This window comes from Salvelinus namaycush, chromosome 1 (assembly GCF_016432855.1).
Source record: "Salvelinus namaycush isolate Seneca chromosome 1, SaNama_1.0, whole genome shotgun sequence".
In the NCBI taxonomy this organism is placed as follows: domain Eukaryota; kingdom Metazoa; phylum Chordata; class Actinopteri; order Salmoniformes; family Salmonidae; genus Salvelinus; species Salvelinus namaycush.
In genome coordinates this window covers 35,651,945-35,666,317 of record NC_052307.1, presented here as the reverse complement: position 1 = coordinate 35,666,317, position 14,373 = coordinate 35,651,945, and the positions used below count along the sequence as shown (strand labels likewise).

Below are 14,373 nucleotides of genomic sequence, written 5' to 3'. Positions count from 1 at the left end.
CAAAACATGACTTGTCTCTCTGTATCCCAAAATGCACCCTATTCCCTGTGTAGTCCACTACTGTTGACCAGAGAACTATGGGCCCTAGTCAAAAGCAGTGCACTACATAGGGAATGGGGTGCCATTCGGGACTTAACATCTGTTTAATTGATGACACCATGCTGTTTAATTGATGACACCATGACCCCATGACTATCAGGAATCAAGGTAAGACCCAAGTGCAGACTGTGTGAAGTAACAATGTTTATTGTAACAGGGGCAGGCAAACGACAGGTCAAGGCAGGCAAGGGGCGATAATCCAGAGCAGAGGCCAAGGTACAGGACGGTAGCCAAGCTTAGGTAAGGCAGAGGTTGGTAATCCAGAGGCGGAGCAAAGGTACAGGACAGCAGGCAGGTTCAGGGTCAGAGACAGGCAGTGGTCAGGTGAGCGGGTACAGGGTCAGGACAGGCAAAGGTCAAAAACCAGGAGGACAAGAAAAAGAGAGACTAGGGAAAAACAGGAGCTAAGACAAAATGCTGGTAGGCTTGAACAAACAAGACAAACTGGCATCAGACAGAAAGCACAGGTATAAATACACAGGCGATAATGGCGAAGATGGGTAACACCAGGAGGGGGGTGAAGACAAGCACAAGGACAGGTGAAACAGATCAGGGCGTGACAATGACACCCAGAATGTAATGGGTCATTGATGATTTTACTACATAATCATGGCCCTACTAGCTGAAAGAATGTCAGTTTTCTTTGCTAGATATAGTCCATATAGGGCTATACATCAAATAACGATCAGAAGAACGTTGTGTGTATAACCTCCTGCTGCCATTGGGGATCTCCCATTAATATGCAATGACAACCTTGTATATCCATCAGGTCTGGCCCCAGCAGATTGTTGACTTAAGCACTTTTTGAAACTACAAAAGGACATTTTGTGAGGGCTTGAGCACTTTTTCAAATGAAGTCTCCTACACATATTGGACACTTTGTAAATTTGCGGAGATGGCAGACAATTACTCCCAGTTCCAGCAGCAGGTTCTTCTTGCTTTGAGAAACAAGTGTACTGTAGGAGGTGAGTGTAATCACAGTTTAGTACTGTAGTGCTGTCTCTCTCTGTGTGTCTAAAGCCAGCATTATTATCCCTCTACTTCTGTTTATTTATTTAGTTTATTCTTTATTATATTCCTCAGGCCAGGACCTTATTGCACACCTTGGGTGTATCCCAAAAGGGCCCACAGGGTTCTGGTCAAAAGTAGTGCACTATATAGGAAACGGGGTGCTATTTGAGGTTCAGCCCTTTTCTCTCTCTGCCCAACTCCCAGTGGTTTCAAAATGTTGTTAGCTGTGGCACTTGTGTAACATTACAGGCTTCCTGGCTGCCACATTGTGGCCTTGACACTTTGATAGCAGGCAGGGCTGTTGATAAGGCAGTGCTTGTCTAAGTGCTGAGCAGCACCTCTAGAGTCTAAGGTGCGTAGACGGACACCATTCATTTCAAGGTGAGCGAGGTGCTCTGCTGCTGCCACGTCGCCACGTTAAGGTCACACTGAATGAATGAATGCTGAGTGATGGAGGACATGGAGCTACTATGGCCGCCATAAGTCCTGACCCTTCTGTTTAGCTTGCCACCAATCGATGCAGTCACACATTACCTCTGAGTCCCAAATGGCCCCTTACTTCCTATATAGTGTACTACTTTTGACCTATGGGACCTGGTCAAAAGTAGTACACTATATAGAGAAAAGGGGGCCATTTGGGACTCAAGACAGTTAATTTTCAAGCGAGCTTGCAGCGGCAATAGGGCTTTGTCTCTCAAACAAGGCTGTGTTAAGCCAATGGGAATCCATTTTCATGTTCCTATCCCTCCCAACCAACCTGATTTGATATGGGCCAGAGCAGAACCGAAGTCACCCAAGTTAGGGTATCAACCACAGGGTTATTCTCTTGAAGTAGGCCTGCCTCAGTGATGTGATTTGTATTCCATGTCCACAAACAATCAATTACCTAGGGCATTTTCACACAGTTCTGAGCTATAGTTCGAATAAGCGTTTGATTATTTGTTACATTTTATTTTTTCTATTTGGTCCGGTTGGTTTCACATTGTCAAATGTCAAACAAACTAAAATGCCTATTGTCACATACAATGGATAGGTGCAGTGAAATGTGTTGTTTCACAGGGTCAGCCATAGTAGTACGCCGCCAAATTATTGCTCAAGGGCACATAAACAGATTTTTCACGTTGTCGGCTCGGGTATTCGATCTTGTGGCCTTTCTGTTACTGGTCCAACGCTCTAACCACTAGGTGGTTAGAGAAAAATGCTCATGTTAAAGTCATCTATGATTATCAAGAAGCAGAACTTTAATACTTTTGCTTTGGTCTTCCAACATGTGCGAGGTAACGGCACAATAGCAGTTCTAACGGCGACGTTAATAGGCTATATTCAGTAGCCTATATATCCCCGGTATAGCCACACTGCATACACTACTGATCCTACAGACGTCTGCAGCTTATATTACATTTTTGTATTTATTATTATTTCGTTTAATAAATGTATTCCTTTTTATGTTTAAGTAATCCGTGGTCTACCTTTGTTGTTGTGAACTATGAGCGTGGTCGTGACACTATGTAACACCTGCCGCCTATAGGGTTACCTAAAATGGCACAACTACCAGACTACGGCAGTTCCTGTTTACTGTGAGGGAACACCTCAACCATAGGAAGACCGGTTCGTGACAGGCCACCTATTGAGTTGGATCATTACTTCTGAGCATTAGAATGGATCAGTCAACACTTAAGTTAAAAATATAGAATTTTATTACAAGTTTGTCTTTAAATTACAAGATTAAAACCACTGGCACTTTCTGTTAGCCAGTTCCAACAGTCATCAATCAATAATACATAGCCGGATGGTAGTCTCTCTAGAGGGGGGGTAGGATACCTGAGCCAACTCCCCGTGCTTACCGTGGAGTGAGAGGGCGTCGCACTGGTCAGACACCGTGTTATGCGGTAAAGCGCACGGTGTCCCCAGTACGCGTGCTTAGTCCAGTGCGGGCTATTCCACCTCGCCGCACTGGTAGGGCTAGGTTGGGCATCGAGCCGGGTGTCATGAAGCCGGCCCAACGCATCTGGCCTCCAGTGCGTCTCCTCGGGCCGGCGTACATGGCACCAGCCTTACAAATGGTGTCCCCGGTTCGCCAGCATAGCTCAGTGCGGGCTATTCCACCTCGCCGCACTGGCAGGGCTACGGGGATCATTCAACCTGGTAAGGTTGGGCAGGCTCGATGCTCAAGAGCGCGTGTCCTCCTTCACGGTCCGGTATACCCGGTGCCACCTCCACGTACCAGTCCTCCGGTGGCAGCCCCCCGCACCAGGCTGTCTTTCCGGGTTCTCTCCCCAGTTGCTCCCACCTGTCCAGCGCTGTCAGAGCATTCCTCTTCTCCAGCGCAGCCAGAGTCTCTCATCTGCCCAGCACTGTCTGAGCTGCCTGCCTGCACAGCACCGTCAGAGCTGTCCGTCTGTCCCGAGCCGTCAGAGCTGTCCGTCTGTCCCGAGCCGTTAGAGCTGCCCGTCTGTCCCGAGCCGTCAGAGCTGCCCGTCTGTCCCGAGCCGTCAGAGCTGCCCGTCTGTCCCGAGCCGTCAGAGCTGCCCGTCTGTCCCGAGCCGTCAGAGCTGCCCGTCTGTCCCGAGCCGTCAGAGCTGCCCGTCTGTCCCGAGCCGTCAGAGCCTTCCGCCAGACAGGAGCAGCCAGAAAATCATTATGAACACTAACCACTCCGCGTATTGGTCCGATCCTTCTCGCCTCTCCTCGTCCGAGGAGGAGGAATATGACGACAACCGTTACAGTTAGAGTTTGATGAAGTTACCAATAGTCTTTCATTAATCCCAAACCCCAAACCTAGTCACTGCTGTTGGCTTGGTCTGGGTTTCCGATACTACCCGTATGGTGGCTTGCGCTCTATTCAATCCATACTTGAAATAGCTTGGAGTACAAAGTAATAAGTTACTTTACATATCATAACAAATACCTTAGCGAAGGCATGATCACACCGAGCATGGGGGAGCAGGTGGAGTGGCGCTTGGGGCAAGATTTACAAAAACAATAGCCGACAACCCTGAATGCAGGGCAAACTACACTGAGCAACTCAATATTATGAAGGTGTTCTTAATGTTTTGTACACAGTGTATGTTGGAACGGCCACCACTTTGAGCTAGCTCCAACCAGAACTCCGCAGCTCATACATTTGTAGTTTGGACCGACAGCTTGTTTCTTGGACGCAAGCACCACGGAAACTTTCCTACTCCCGGCGCAGGTCGTAAGAGGTGATCGACCACACACACAGGTGGACTACAGGTTATAAAGAGGCAGAGGGTGTGAAATTCAAGGAGAGAAACAGTAGTTAAGTAGGATGCTCCAATCACAGGAGGAGGGTGGTTAAAATGTTCACACAATTTAATCCAGTTGGTTGGAGTGGAGGCTCAGTAGTTGGCGTTTCGAGTCCTGTAGGATTGTTATGGTTGGAAGGGAGGTTTCTGGTTTCTGGAAGGGAGATACAAGTACATAAATTAGGACGCATGCATGATGATGTAGTGACAAATTACAAATATGTAGGGAGAGTTCCAGAACTGAACAAAACTTTAATAGCGTACCCAAAGTGGGAATGAGGAGGATCCTAACTTAGTACTTAGATTCTGGATGACAGGAAAACTTGGCATGCCTTAAACAGTCTTGTCCGTAGTAATATTTTCAGGGGTAAATTGAACTTTTCTGAAAAAGGAGGCGCTACCCAGGCAACATTCAGCCATTTTGCTGCCACAACAACCCTTCCTTCCATGGAAGACCATCCTCACCTGGCTGATAGTGGACCGTTTCAGCAGGATCTAAACGACAGGAGGTCTGCTGGATCACCGAGAGGAGCTGCTGGAGTTAACCACACACAGCAATGGCATTGGTCAGGTGGCCCACTCCCTTCTCATAGTCTCCCGACGTTTGGAAAACAAAATGTATTATTTGAAAGGCACACTGTCAGGTCAGGATTAGATGAACCCTAAACTAATATAGAACAGAATTTATTCCAAAAATAACTTCTGTAAACTTCCTATCAGTTAACAGCCCCCTTACAGTCTCTGGAACTGTCCCCTGAGGCAGCATAATCATTCACTGTTGTAAGTCATCCGACCAAGATAACATTTCATTTAGAAAGTAATATCAGTGCCTCAAGAAGAATGTGAAGCCCCTAGTAGATAACTGATGTGGTCAGAAGCAAAGGGGATTGTAACTGTAACCCACCTGAAAGCCAAAGCCAGCCCGGGCCTGGGTGAAGCTCTTGATTCACCTAACTAGACCAAGAGGTTATGCGGTGGGGTCCAGCTGAGGCCACTATAAAGGGGATGGGAGACCATGTGGCACCAGAGGTCACAATGTCCTCAGTTGTAGGTTTCTTTGTCTCTGCATGTTCGTTAGACTGGACACATCAGACGTTCCAATGGTGTTTTGATAAGATCTTCCTCGTGTCTTTGGTCAAAGACCACTCTTTGGTCTAGACTACTTTACATTACCCAGCTGCAGACTGAGAATGTTTGGTATGGTCTTCGCATTCTTCACTCGTCGAGTTTCAGAGTTTCATTTCGTAACATTCAGCTTACACTGTTGGTCATGCTGGTCTGTATTTAAATTGCAACCATTTCAACGTGTAGCCACCGCTCCACGCTTTCTGGTCTGGTAGAGTCTAACCATGTGATGTCCGGCTCAACACCGTCCGCCTGCTTGGTCTTGTAGTTTTAGACCATTTGTGACGCATTCAGCTCGTGCTGCACATATACTGGTCTAGTAGTTATTAACCATTTTACACGCCAGTAGCAACCTAGCAATGTACTGGTCTAATGTCAATTTCGTTAGCAGTCCTTTTATGCACTCGCCTTGGAGGGTAGTTCCATCACATTGACACAATATCTGCACTCACGTGGGCGTGGTTACTAACTTGGAAAAAGTTTATATAAAAACAATTACCTAATTTAGAAGGCTAAAATCACATTTCATCTTCTCACAAATAGTTTCACAACATTTAGATGTAAATCTAATAACTGGGATGCATACATTTGTAGAGCTCCAGTTATTTAGTTATACCATCCTTAATGATATCACAAAACAACAACTGATTTGACATGATTATTGTTTGGATCCCCACCAACCAATTCCCACATGATTTATGTTAGAAATATTGTTTCAATCTTTTGATGTTAAAGTACTGCAAAGTCTCTCTGTTGTAACACAGACATTGCAGTCTCAATACTGCAAAGGCAAGAGAGAGAGAAAGTTTACGACCTGTCGTTAAGTCATACAACCGGCCCAACTCCCCCCACCCCCCTTCCTCTCTGGTGGGAGAGAGAGGGTGGGGGGCTCTCTTGGATCCTCACTTAGGAGGAAAAGTCATGACACCACATATTTTTGTATAAAGTGTATGATTTGTACTGTAAATCTATATGTACATGTAGCACTGTAGTAGTAGTAGTACTAATACCAAACATGTTGTGAAATGTTTTCCCTTTGATTGTATATGTTTTTAGCAATTCATTAAATTAAATACAGTAGGATACATGTATCAGCTGTTATAGATGATGATGCTGTCCTACAAGTGCCCCAGTAAAGTTGCCACCGCCACTTCTCCAGCCACATCTGGAACACCAAGGCAGACAGACACAGGCTAGCAGAAAGACGGATATACACACACGCAAAATAGACATTTTCAAAACAAATGTTGCTATTCATAGGTTGCACTGGGTCACGTCATGCCATTGGTGGAGTTAATTTTTGCTCCGGGTGGGTGGAGATTTCACTTAAGGACAAATAGAATGGTCTAAAATGTGCAAACTCCACCATTTTTATGAACATTATCAAGCCGCCCTCTGCCGGCAGCACCATAGTGGTCCCCAAAAGTCGTGATAGATGGATGCTAACGACTGTTCCATCTAAATAACACTATAGTGACCTAGAAATATGATGACATTGATAAAGTAGGCGAATGTTTAGTAGGAATCAACTTTGCCATCATTATCATGTCATTATCATGTCATGTCATTTCAGTGCGTCATTCAGATATAGCTTGCTAGCTAACTAATTGGTTGTGCTAGAAATTATATAATCATGCTAGCTGATTGTTTCAATGGACCTTCCAAATGTGAAATGACAAGACAAAAAGGACACTTACCTAAGCTGTTCCTCTATGTCCTCTTGGCTATGAAGGTAAGGTAGCCTATGCTACATTTTCAGCATTAATAAAACTTATTTCTCATCATGTGCAACCGGATTATTTATTTCAAAAAGACTGAACGACCAGCCGGCTTGGGTATCAACCCTAGATTTGTGTCAGGACTATATCTTGTGGAGGGATGAAATGTATGAATAAATTAATAAAAATAACGTTTTTAATGAAAATATGTAATACATTTTTTGAATATGTTGGTAAACCCTTTAATAAAAGTGATAATGCCCTCGACTTCGTCCCGGGTATAACAACACCCGTGCCAATATATCCTCCAAACACCGGTTTCTTGGGCATGCCGCAGTAAAAGTATTGTAGGGAATACTCAGTAGGGTCTGTAGAATGTATATATGGTGTCATTTCAAGGGGCTCTGAACAATACGGAGTGTTGCTTGCCTTTTACTCCACCCATTCCATTGATCGGCCACAATGTGAATCACTATATATGGAATACATAATCATCAGGTGCGCTTACTGAGCTACTGAAAACCAGCTAACCAAACATTGCAGGGCATGCGCACTGAATTTAAAGGGCAACTACACTCAAAATCAAAGTTTCTTATTTTTTCCCAGACCTTAAAAGTCATCCCCTGATGTGGTTTAAGCATTATTGTGAACACAGAAAATCTAATTATTTTTTTTATTTTTTATTAAAGTGTGAAAAAACTGGGAAAACCAGAATTTTGGGGGGGAAATCCAAAACCTGGATTAAAAGGCCCTACAGTACCAATGTTTTTTGCTATCCTGGCATTGCAATGTTCTACCGAGATGCAAGACAGTGTTATAAATGCGTTGTGAAGCCTCAATTTAATATGATTTATAAGGTCTTTATTAAGCAGTGCTTATGCCACCCTTTATAAAGCACAGGTTTATGTCATATTTGACATAGGTTTATGAGCCCTTTATAAAGCATTACATAGTTATAGATTTGTAACACATTTATGTAGTGTTTATGAAGGCATTATGAAAGCCTTTACAAGCTGCACTTCATTTAAAGCGGGACTAAAAATGTCACTTTCACTTTTTTTGATCATATCACCATATTGCCTTTTAACTTGGATGCCTCCATTGCTGTGCTAATATTCCATGATTAAAGCTAAGTTATCTGTTCATTTCCAAGAAGGGTGTTTTAGCTGTACCCCAAGCATCTTCAGTGAATCGTCAGGTTGAAGTAGAGATGTTCTCTCCCCCCAGGTTCAGAAATACCCCACATCTTCTCCTGCATTATGGTTAAACCGAAAATGCAATTATGTTTATCAAATTACCAAATCAATCTTAATTTTGAGGTTGATAATGGACTTGAAGGCATAATTTGGTCGTTTGAAGTTTGTTACTTTGGCATGGTACAAAAACGTCTCATTTCACCCCTCTCCAAACCTTATCTTTGCTTACAGATTTCTGTTACTCACTCTTCCTAAGGGCTCTTTGTTAGTTTTGATAAGTTTTGTTTCCTCCATATAGCTATATCTTCACATTTAAGTTTTATTTCACTGAGGACCATATGCCATGTTTGGCAGGTGTGATGAACAAATTGATTCAAATTGCATATGAATTTATGATCTGTATTAATTAAAAATGCTAATTTAGAATAACTTTAATATATTACTTGCTCAAGACACGGCGTTGAAACAATCTCAGTATATCAGAGTGTAAAACATTATTTTCCATCTGAATAGTTGAGGAGATGAAAGCCAGACTGCCGGTGTCATAGACATGATGGATGTGTCATCTGGTTTATTTGACGAGTTAATTGAAATCTGTGCTCTGTCCTCTGCTAGATTAAGTGCTGAAAATGAATGGCTACTATCTACTGAAAATGAATGGCTACTGTCTAGAAACAGAACAAATTCACACTCACTTAACTGGAAACGCAATCATCAGAGTAGAAAGGAAATTGTTCCATTAAAAAAAAGAAAGCATAATCGCAATACTGTCATGTGCTCCATTTGAGTGAATTTGATCCCATGTGGAAGCAATCTTTTAAGAAGCACAACAACCTATAATCTTTGGTTAACAAACTAAACATTCTGTGTGAAATAAGAATTATTTTGATTTCTCCTGTTTTTCCTGATGGCCACACCCAATGAATGCAGTGAATATAAATGTAAATATGAATGTGCCTGTTAGCAATGGACTTCAGAACATTTTAGCAAGGAAGGATGCAGGATAAGACAGACAGTGTTGTAGTACTCGAAACCGGTCCAGGTTTCTAGTCTGGTCTGGAGACTGTCTCGGTGTCGGATACATTTGTACTCATCTTAACCTGGTCTCTGAAAGTGATGACTGTAATTTCTTCCGGAGACCAGCGGAGTAAAAAAACTCATCAGCTTCCATTCAGTTGGCGCATAAAACCGCTTCGCCAGGCCAAATATATACACTCCTTTCTTGAAACATGATTGAATACAGTAGCTTAACTTTATATCTATTAGAGACATGTTTGTGCAGTGGCGAACCCATAGGCCGTCTGTGTGTGACAGGTTTGTGATTCTGAAAGGACAGCAACCATAATACCAGCGCACTCATGTAGGAGAGTGCACTTTTTGTAAAACACAAAGCGCCAGAGAGGTGTAGTGGAGGCTATACAGGTATAAACTGTAGACACCCTTTTTTCCCTTTTTTTTGTGGGCATCGCTACTGATGCGTGTCAAAGTAGTGTACTGGAGGTATGCGATTTATCAAGTATGTAGTACAATAGATAAATAATGCACAAAGTAGCCTACACAATTGCAAAGCACATGAAATATATTCACACGAGCGCAGCAGACGGCCTGATTTCAACAGAATATCTGCAGGCAGCAGGAGTGTGCAGCTGGTAGGGTTGGAAAGAAGTTACGCTATCTAAGGCAATAATGAGTATGCAAACCAGGTATTGAAAACGTTTAGTCCGAAGTATTGGTTAGTGGGTATTTGTGATGTGCAATTGTCATCATGCATTGTTTGCTTCAGGGGCGTAGACATGGATGGGCCTGGGTGGACAGAGCCCCACCCCCTGGGAAGCCTGGCCCTGACATCAGATCGATGGGGTTTATTCGTTGTTGTGGACTTAGACCAGCATGTGTGTATTTTTTCAACAACAAAAAAAGTGAAACTCTATAGCGAAACTTAGGAAAGCATAGGATTTTTCACACAGGGTGCATTTCCTTGCTGTGCGGGCCGTTTGGGAACTTTTTGGCAACATGTTTGTATACCCATTTCTCCAGGCACCGCTGCATAGGGCCAATAGAAAGACATTTGTGACCGACCGGCTCAAATCAGTCTTATCCCAGCTAGCACAGTGGATCTGGGCCGATTCCTGGCTGAGAGTCGGTGCACTCGGCTGAGAGTCAGACTCGGCCGATGTCATGTGGCCCGAGTCTGGGCCGCCTTCGGCAGTATTACTTATTGCTAGGAGGCGGGGTTTGAGCTTGGGTCGATTCCGGTGTGAGTTATCTGGCCGAAATGTATTACCTGGGGCTCGGGACAATTGGGGCTACTCTCTGGCAGATGATTACACGGACTGCTTTATATAATTAACATTTCATTATTTATTTATTTTTCCATATTTTCCTCATTGTTTCTGTGATCCAAAAACACAATTAACATTTACATGAAATTCTTTAAGAGTCCTGTGTAGTATTTTAGTATTTTGAAACTTTGTGCAAGGCAAATGATAAGCATTAAAAACTTTGGATGTATCTTCCCGAGTGGCGCAGCGGTCTAAGACACTGCATCGCAGTGCAACTGCGTTTCTACAGATGCTGGTTCGAGACCCGTGCCGGCCGCGACCGGAAGACCCATGAGGCGACACACAGTTGGCTCAGCGTCGTCCGAGTTAGGGGAGGGTTTGGCTGGCCGGGATGTCCTTGTACCATCGCGCTGTAGACTCCTGTGGCGTGCTAGGCGCATGCACACTGACACGGTCACGGCCGGCATGGGTCTCGAACCAGCATGGTTTCCTCTGAGACAAAATGTTTTTTTTGTGGATGGCTATAATTTGTATGCATAAAATGTATAATAGTAATATGTAAAATTACTAAATCGGGTAATTTTGTATGCATTTATTTCAATTTGCCGCTTCTGGGGGGGATTCTGGTAAGATGCCGGCAAAGTCGACTGAATTCTGGTAGACGGAAACGGTCCGATGTACTTGGGCTGATTCTGGGCAGTCATTCATTTTGATTCCGGGCTGAGTCTGACACCCGATTCCGGGCCAATTCAATCAGTTCCGGCCCCCCGGAAGAGTGTGGAGCTGCTGTCAAGAAACACTCATATTGTTGCACTGTGCGCAACCTCAGAATTTATAGCTACCATTCGGAAGAGGGCGTAAAGGAGCCTGGCTGATTTTCTTTTGTGGCTGGCAGTTGGCATGGACCAATTTATTGCATAAATTGCGACCTCTCCTGTATACAATAAGTGGTGGATTCTTAAATTCAGCAGGCAAAGCTGGGTCAGATGATAAAACATGGCAGTGTTTCTTGACAGCATCTCCCACAAGTACAGTTGAAGTCGGTAGTTTACATACACCTAAGCCAAATACATTTTAACTCAGTTTTTCACAAATCCTGACATTTAATCCTAGTAAAAATTCCCTGTTTTAGGTCAGTTTGTGGATCACCAATTTATTTTAAGATAGTGAAATGTCAGAATAATAGTAGAGAGAATGATTTATTTCAGCTTTTATTTCTTTCATCACATTCCCAGTGGGTCAGACGTTTACATACACTCAATTAGTATTTGGTAGCATTGCCTTTAAATTGTGTAACTTGGGTCAAACATTTCAGGTAGCCTTCTACAAGCTTCCCACAATAAGTTGGGTGAATTTTGACCCGTTCCTCATGACAGAGCTGGTGTAACTGAATCAGGTTTGTAGGCCTCCTTGCTCGCACACGCTTTTTCAGTTCAGCCCACACATTTTCTGATGCTTCAATATATCCACATAATTTTCCATCCTCATCCTCTATTTTGTGAAGTCCACCAGTCCCTCCTGCAGCAAAGCACCCCCACAACATGATGCTGCCACCCCCATGCTTCACTGTTGGGATGGTGTTCTTCGGCTTGCAAGTCTCCCCCTTTTTCCTCCAAACATAACGATGGTCATTATGACCAAACAGTTCTATTTTTGTTTCATCAGACCAGAGGACACGATCTTTGTCCCCATGTGCAGTTGCAAACCGTAGTCTGGTCTGGCGGTTTTGGAGCAGTGGCTTCTTCCTCACTGAGCGGCCTTTCAGATTATGCCGATTTATAGGACTCGTTTTACTGTGGATATACGTATATACTTTTGTACCTGTTTCCTCCAGCATCTTCACAAGGTCATTTGCTGTTGTTCTGGGATTGATTCGCACCAAAGTACGTTCATCTCTCGGAGACAGAACACGTCTCCTTCCTGAGCGGTATGACGGCTGCGTGGTCCCATGGTGTTTATACTTGTGTACTATTGTTTGTACAGGTGAATGTGGTACCTTCAGTTGTTTGCTCCCAAGGATGAACCAGACTTGTGGAGGTCTACAATTGTTTTTCTGAGGTCTTGGCTGATTTCTTTTGATTTTCCCATGATATCAAGCAAAGAGGGACTGAGTTTGAAGATAGGCCTTGAAATACATCCACCTCCAATTGACTCAAATGGTGTCATCAGAACCTTCTAAAGCGATGATGGAATTTTCTGGAATTTTCCAAGCTCAACTTAGTCAACTTAGTGTATGTAAACTTCTGACCCACTGGAATTGTGATACTGTGAATTATAAGTGAAATAGTCTGTCTGTAAACAATTGTTGGAAAATGTACTTGTGTCATGCACAAAGTAGATGTCCTAACCGACTTGCCAAAACTATAGTTTGTTAACAAGAAATGTGTGCAGTGGTTGAAAAACGAGCTTTAATGACTCCAACCTAAGTGTATGTAAACTTCCGACTTCAACTGTATATGTGGTTGTAAACCTCACAGAGTGTTCTTTAGCTCTAGTGAGTCTTTTGTAGCAGTTCCTCTCATGTTTTCCCCAATGCCAAATTAAGCGCTTCATCCACACATTGTGGAGAATTGCCTCTTCTTAGAAGCCTATTGCGCATCTCCGCTGCTTTTTCTAGATAATCCTCTGTGGAGTGGCATATACACCGCAGTCTGAAAAACTGGCTATGTGGAAGTCCTCTTTTTAATGGCTCAGGGTGGAAGCTGTCCCCCTGTAATAGAGTATTTCTGTCCGTTTATTTTCTATATAGAGTTGTAAACAGGGTTCCATTTGATTTCTCAATCCCTATATCGAGGTAATGAACACGTTTAGTGTCACATTCAATAGTGAATTTGAGATTGGGGTCAATGTCATTGAGTAATGCCATAAAGTCTGACAGCTCTTTTCCCGTTCCATCCCTTATGCAAACATTTTTGTCAATATAACGATACCACTTCAGGACTTTATTCAAAAATAAATTGTAGTTTTCATTATTAACAAAACGTTCTTCCAAAAGACCCACATAAAGGTTAGCATAGTTCAGAGCGAATGTGGAGCCCATCGATGTTCCATTCGTTTGGAGATCAAACCTGAAATAGTTGTACGTCAAAACATATTCAGCCAGCTCTAGAATAGAATTTGTTCGTGGGTATTCGTTAGTTTCTCTGTCTCTCAAATAGCCCCCCCGTATGGGGAATGCTGGCATATAGACTCTCGACATCTAATGTGACCAAAATTCAGTATTCTGTTAAACCCGTTATTGGTGAGATCTTGTTTATGAAGTCTATAGTCTTTCATATATGATGGCAATGCTTGCACATGTGTTTTAATATATGAGTCTGCGAAGTTCGACAATGGCTCTAGCATTGAGCCTATTCCAGCAACCAGTGGTCTGCCTGGACAATTGCCTTGTGTTTTAGGTTTGTGTAATTTCAGCAAAATGTACAGTCATGGACGTATGGCACATTTTCAGCAAAGGTATTCATATTCAAGTTTTGAGATACGGTTATTTAATAGGACTTGCTCCAGATTAGAGCATATATCCCTTTGGAACACCTGTGTGGGATCAACACTCAGTTTTCTATTGAAACGTTCATTACTGAGTTGTCTCTGAATCTCTTCTTTGTTTTTTTCATAGTCTAAAATGACCACAGCACCCCCCCTTGTCTGCAGGTTTAATAACCAAAGATGAATCTTT

At 43.2% G+C, this 14,373-nt stretch overlaps 1 protein-coding gene across 1 annotated transcript in view; it reads left to right on the top strand.

Moving 5' to 3' along the window:
- Positions 1–994: 994 nt before the first annotated feature.
- The window catches only part of LOC120051491 (netrin receptor UNC5D-like), a 192,758-nt gene continuing 179,379 nt past the window's right edge, over positions 995–14,373 (top strand). The window contains exon 1 of the mRNA XM_038998392.1: positions 995–1,064. Within this exon, the coding sequence (XP_038854320.1) occupies positions 995–1,064 (70 nt within the window). The remainder of the gene's footprint in view (positions 1,065–14,373) is intronic.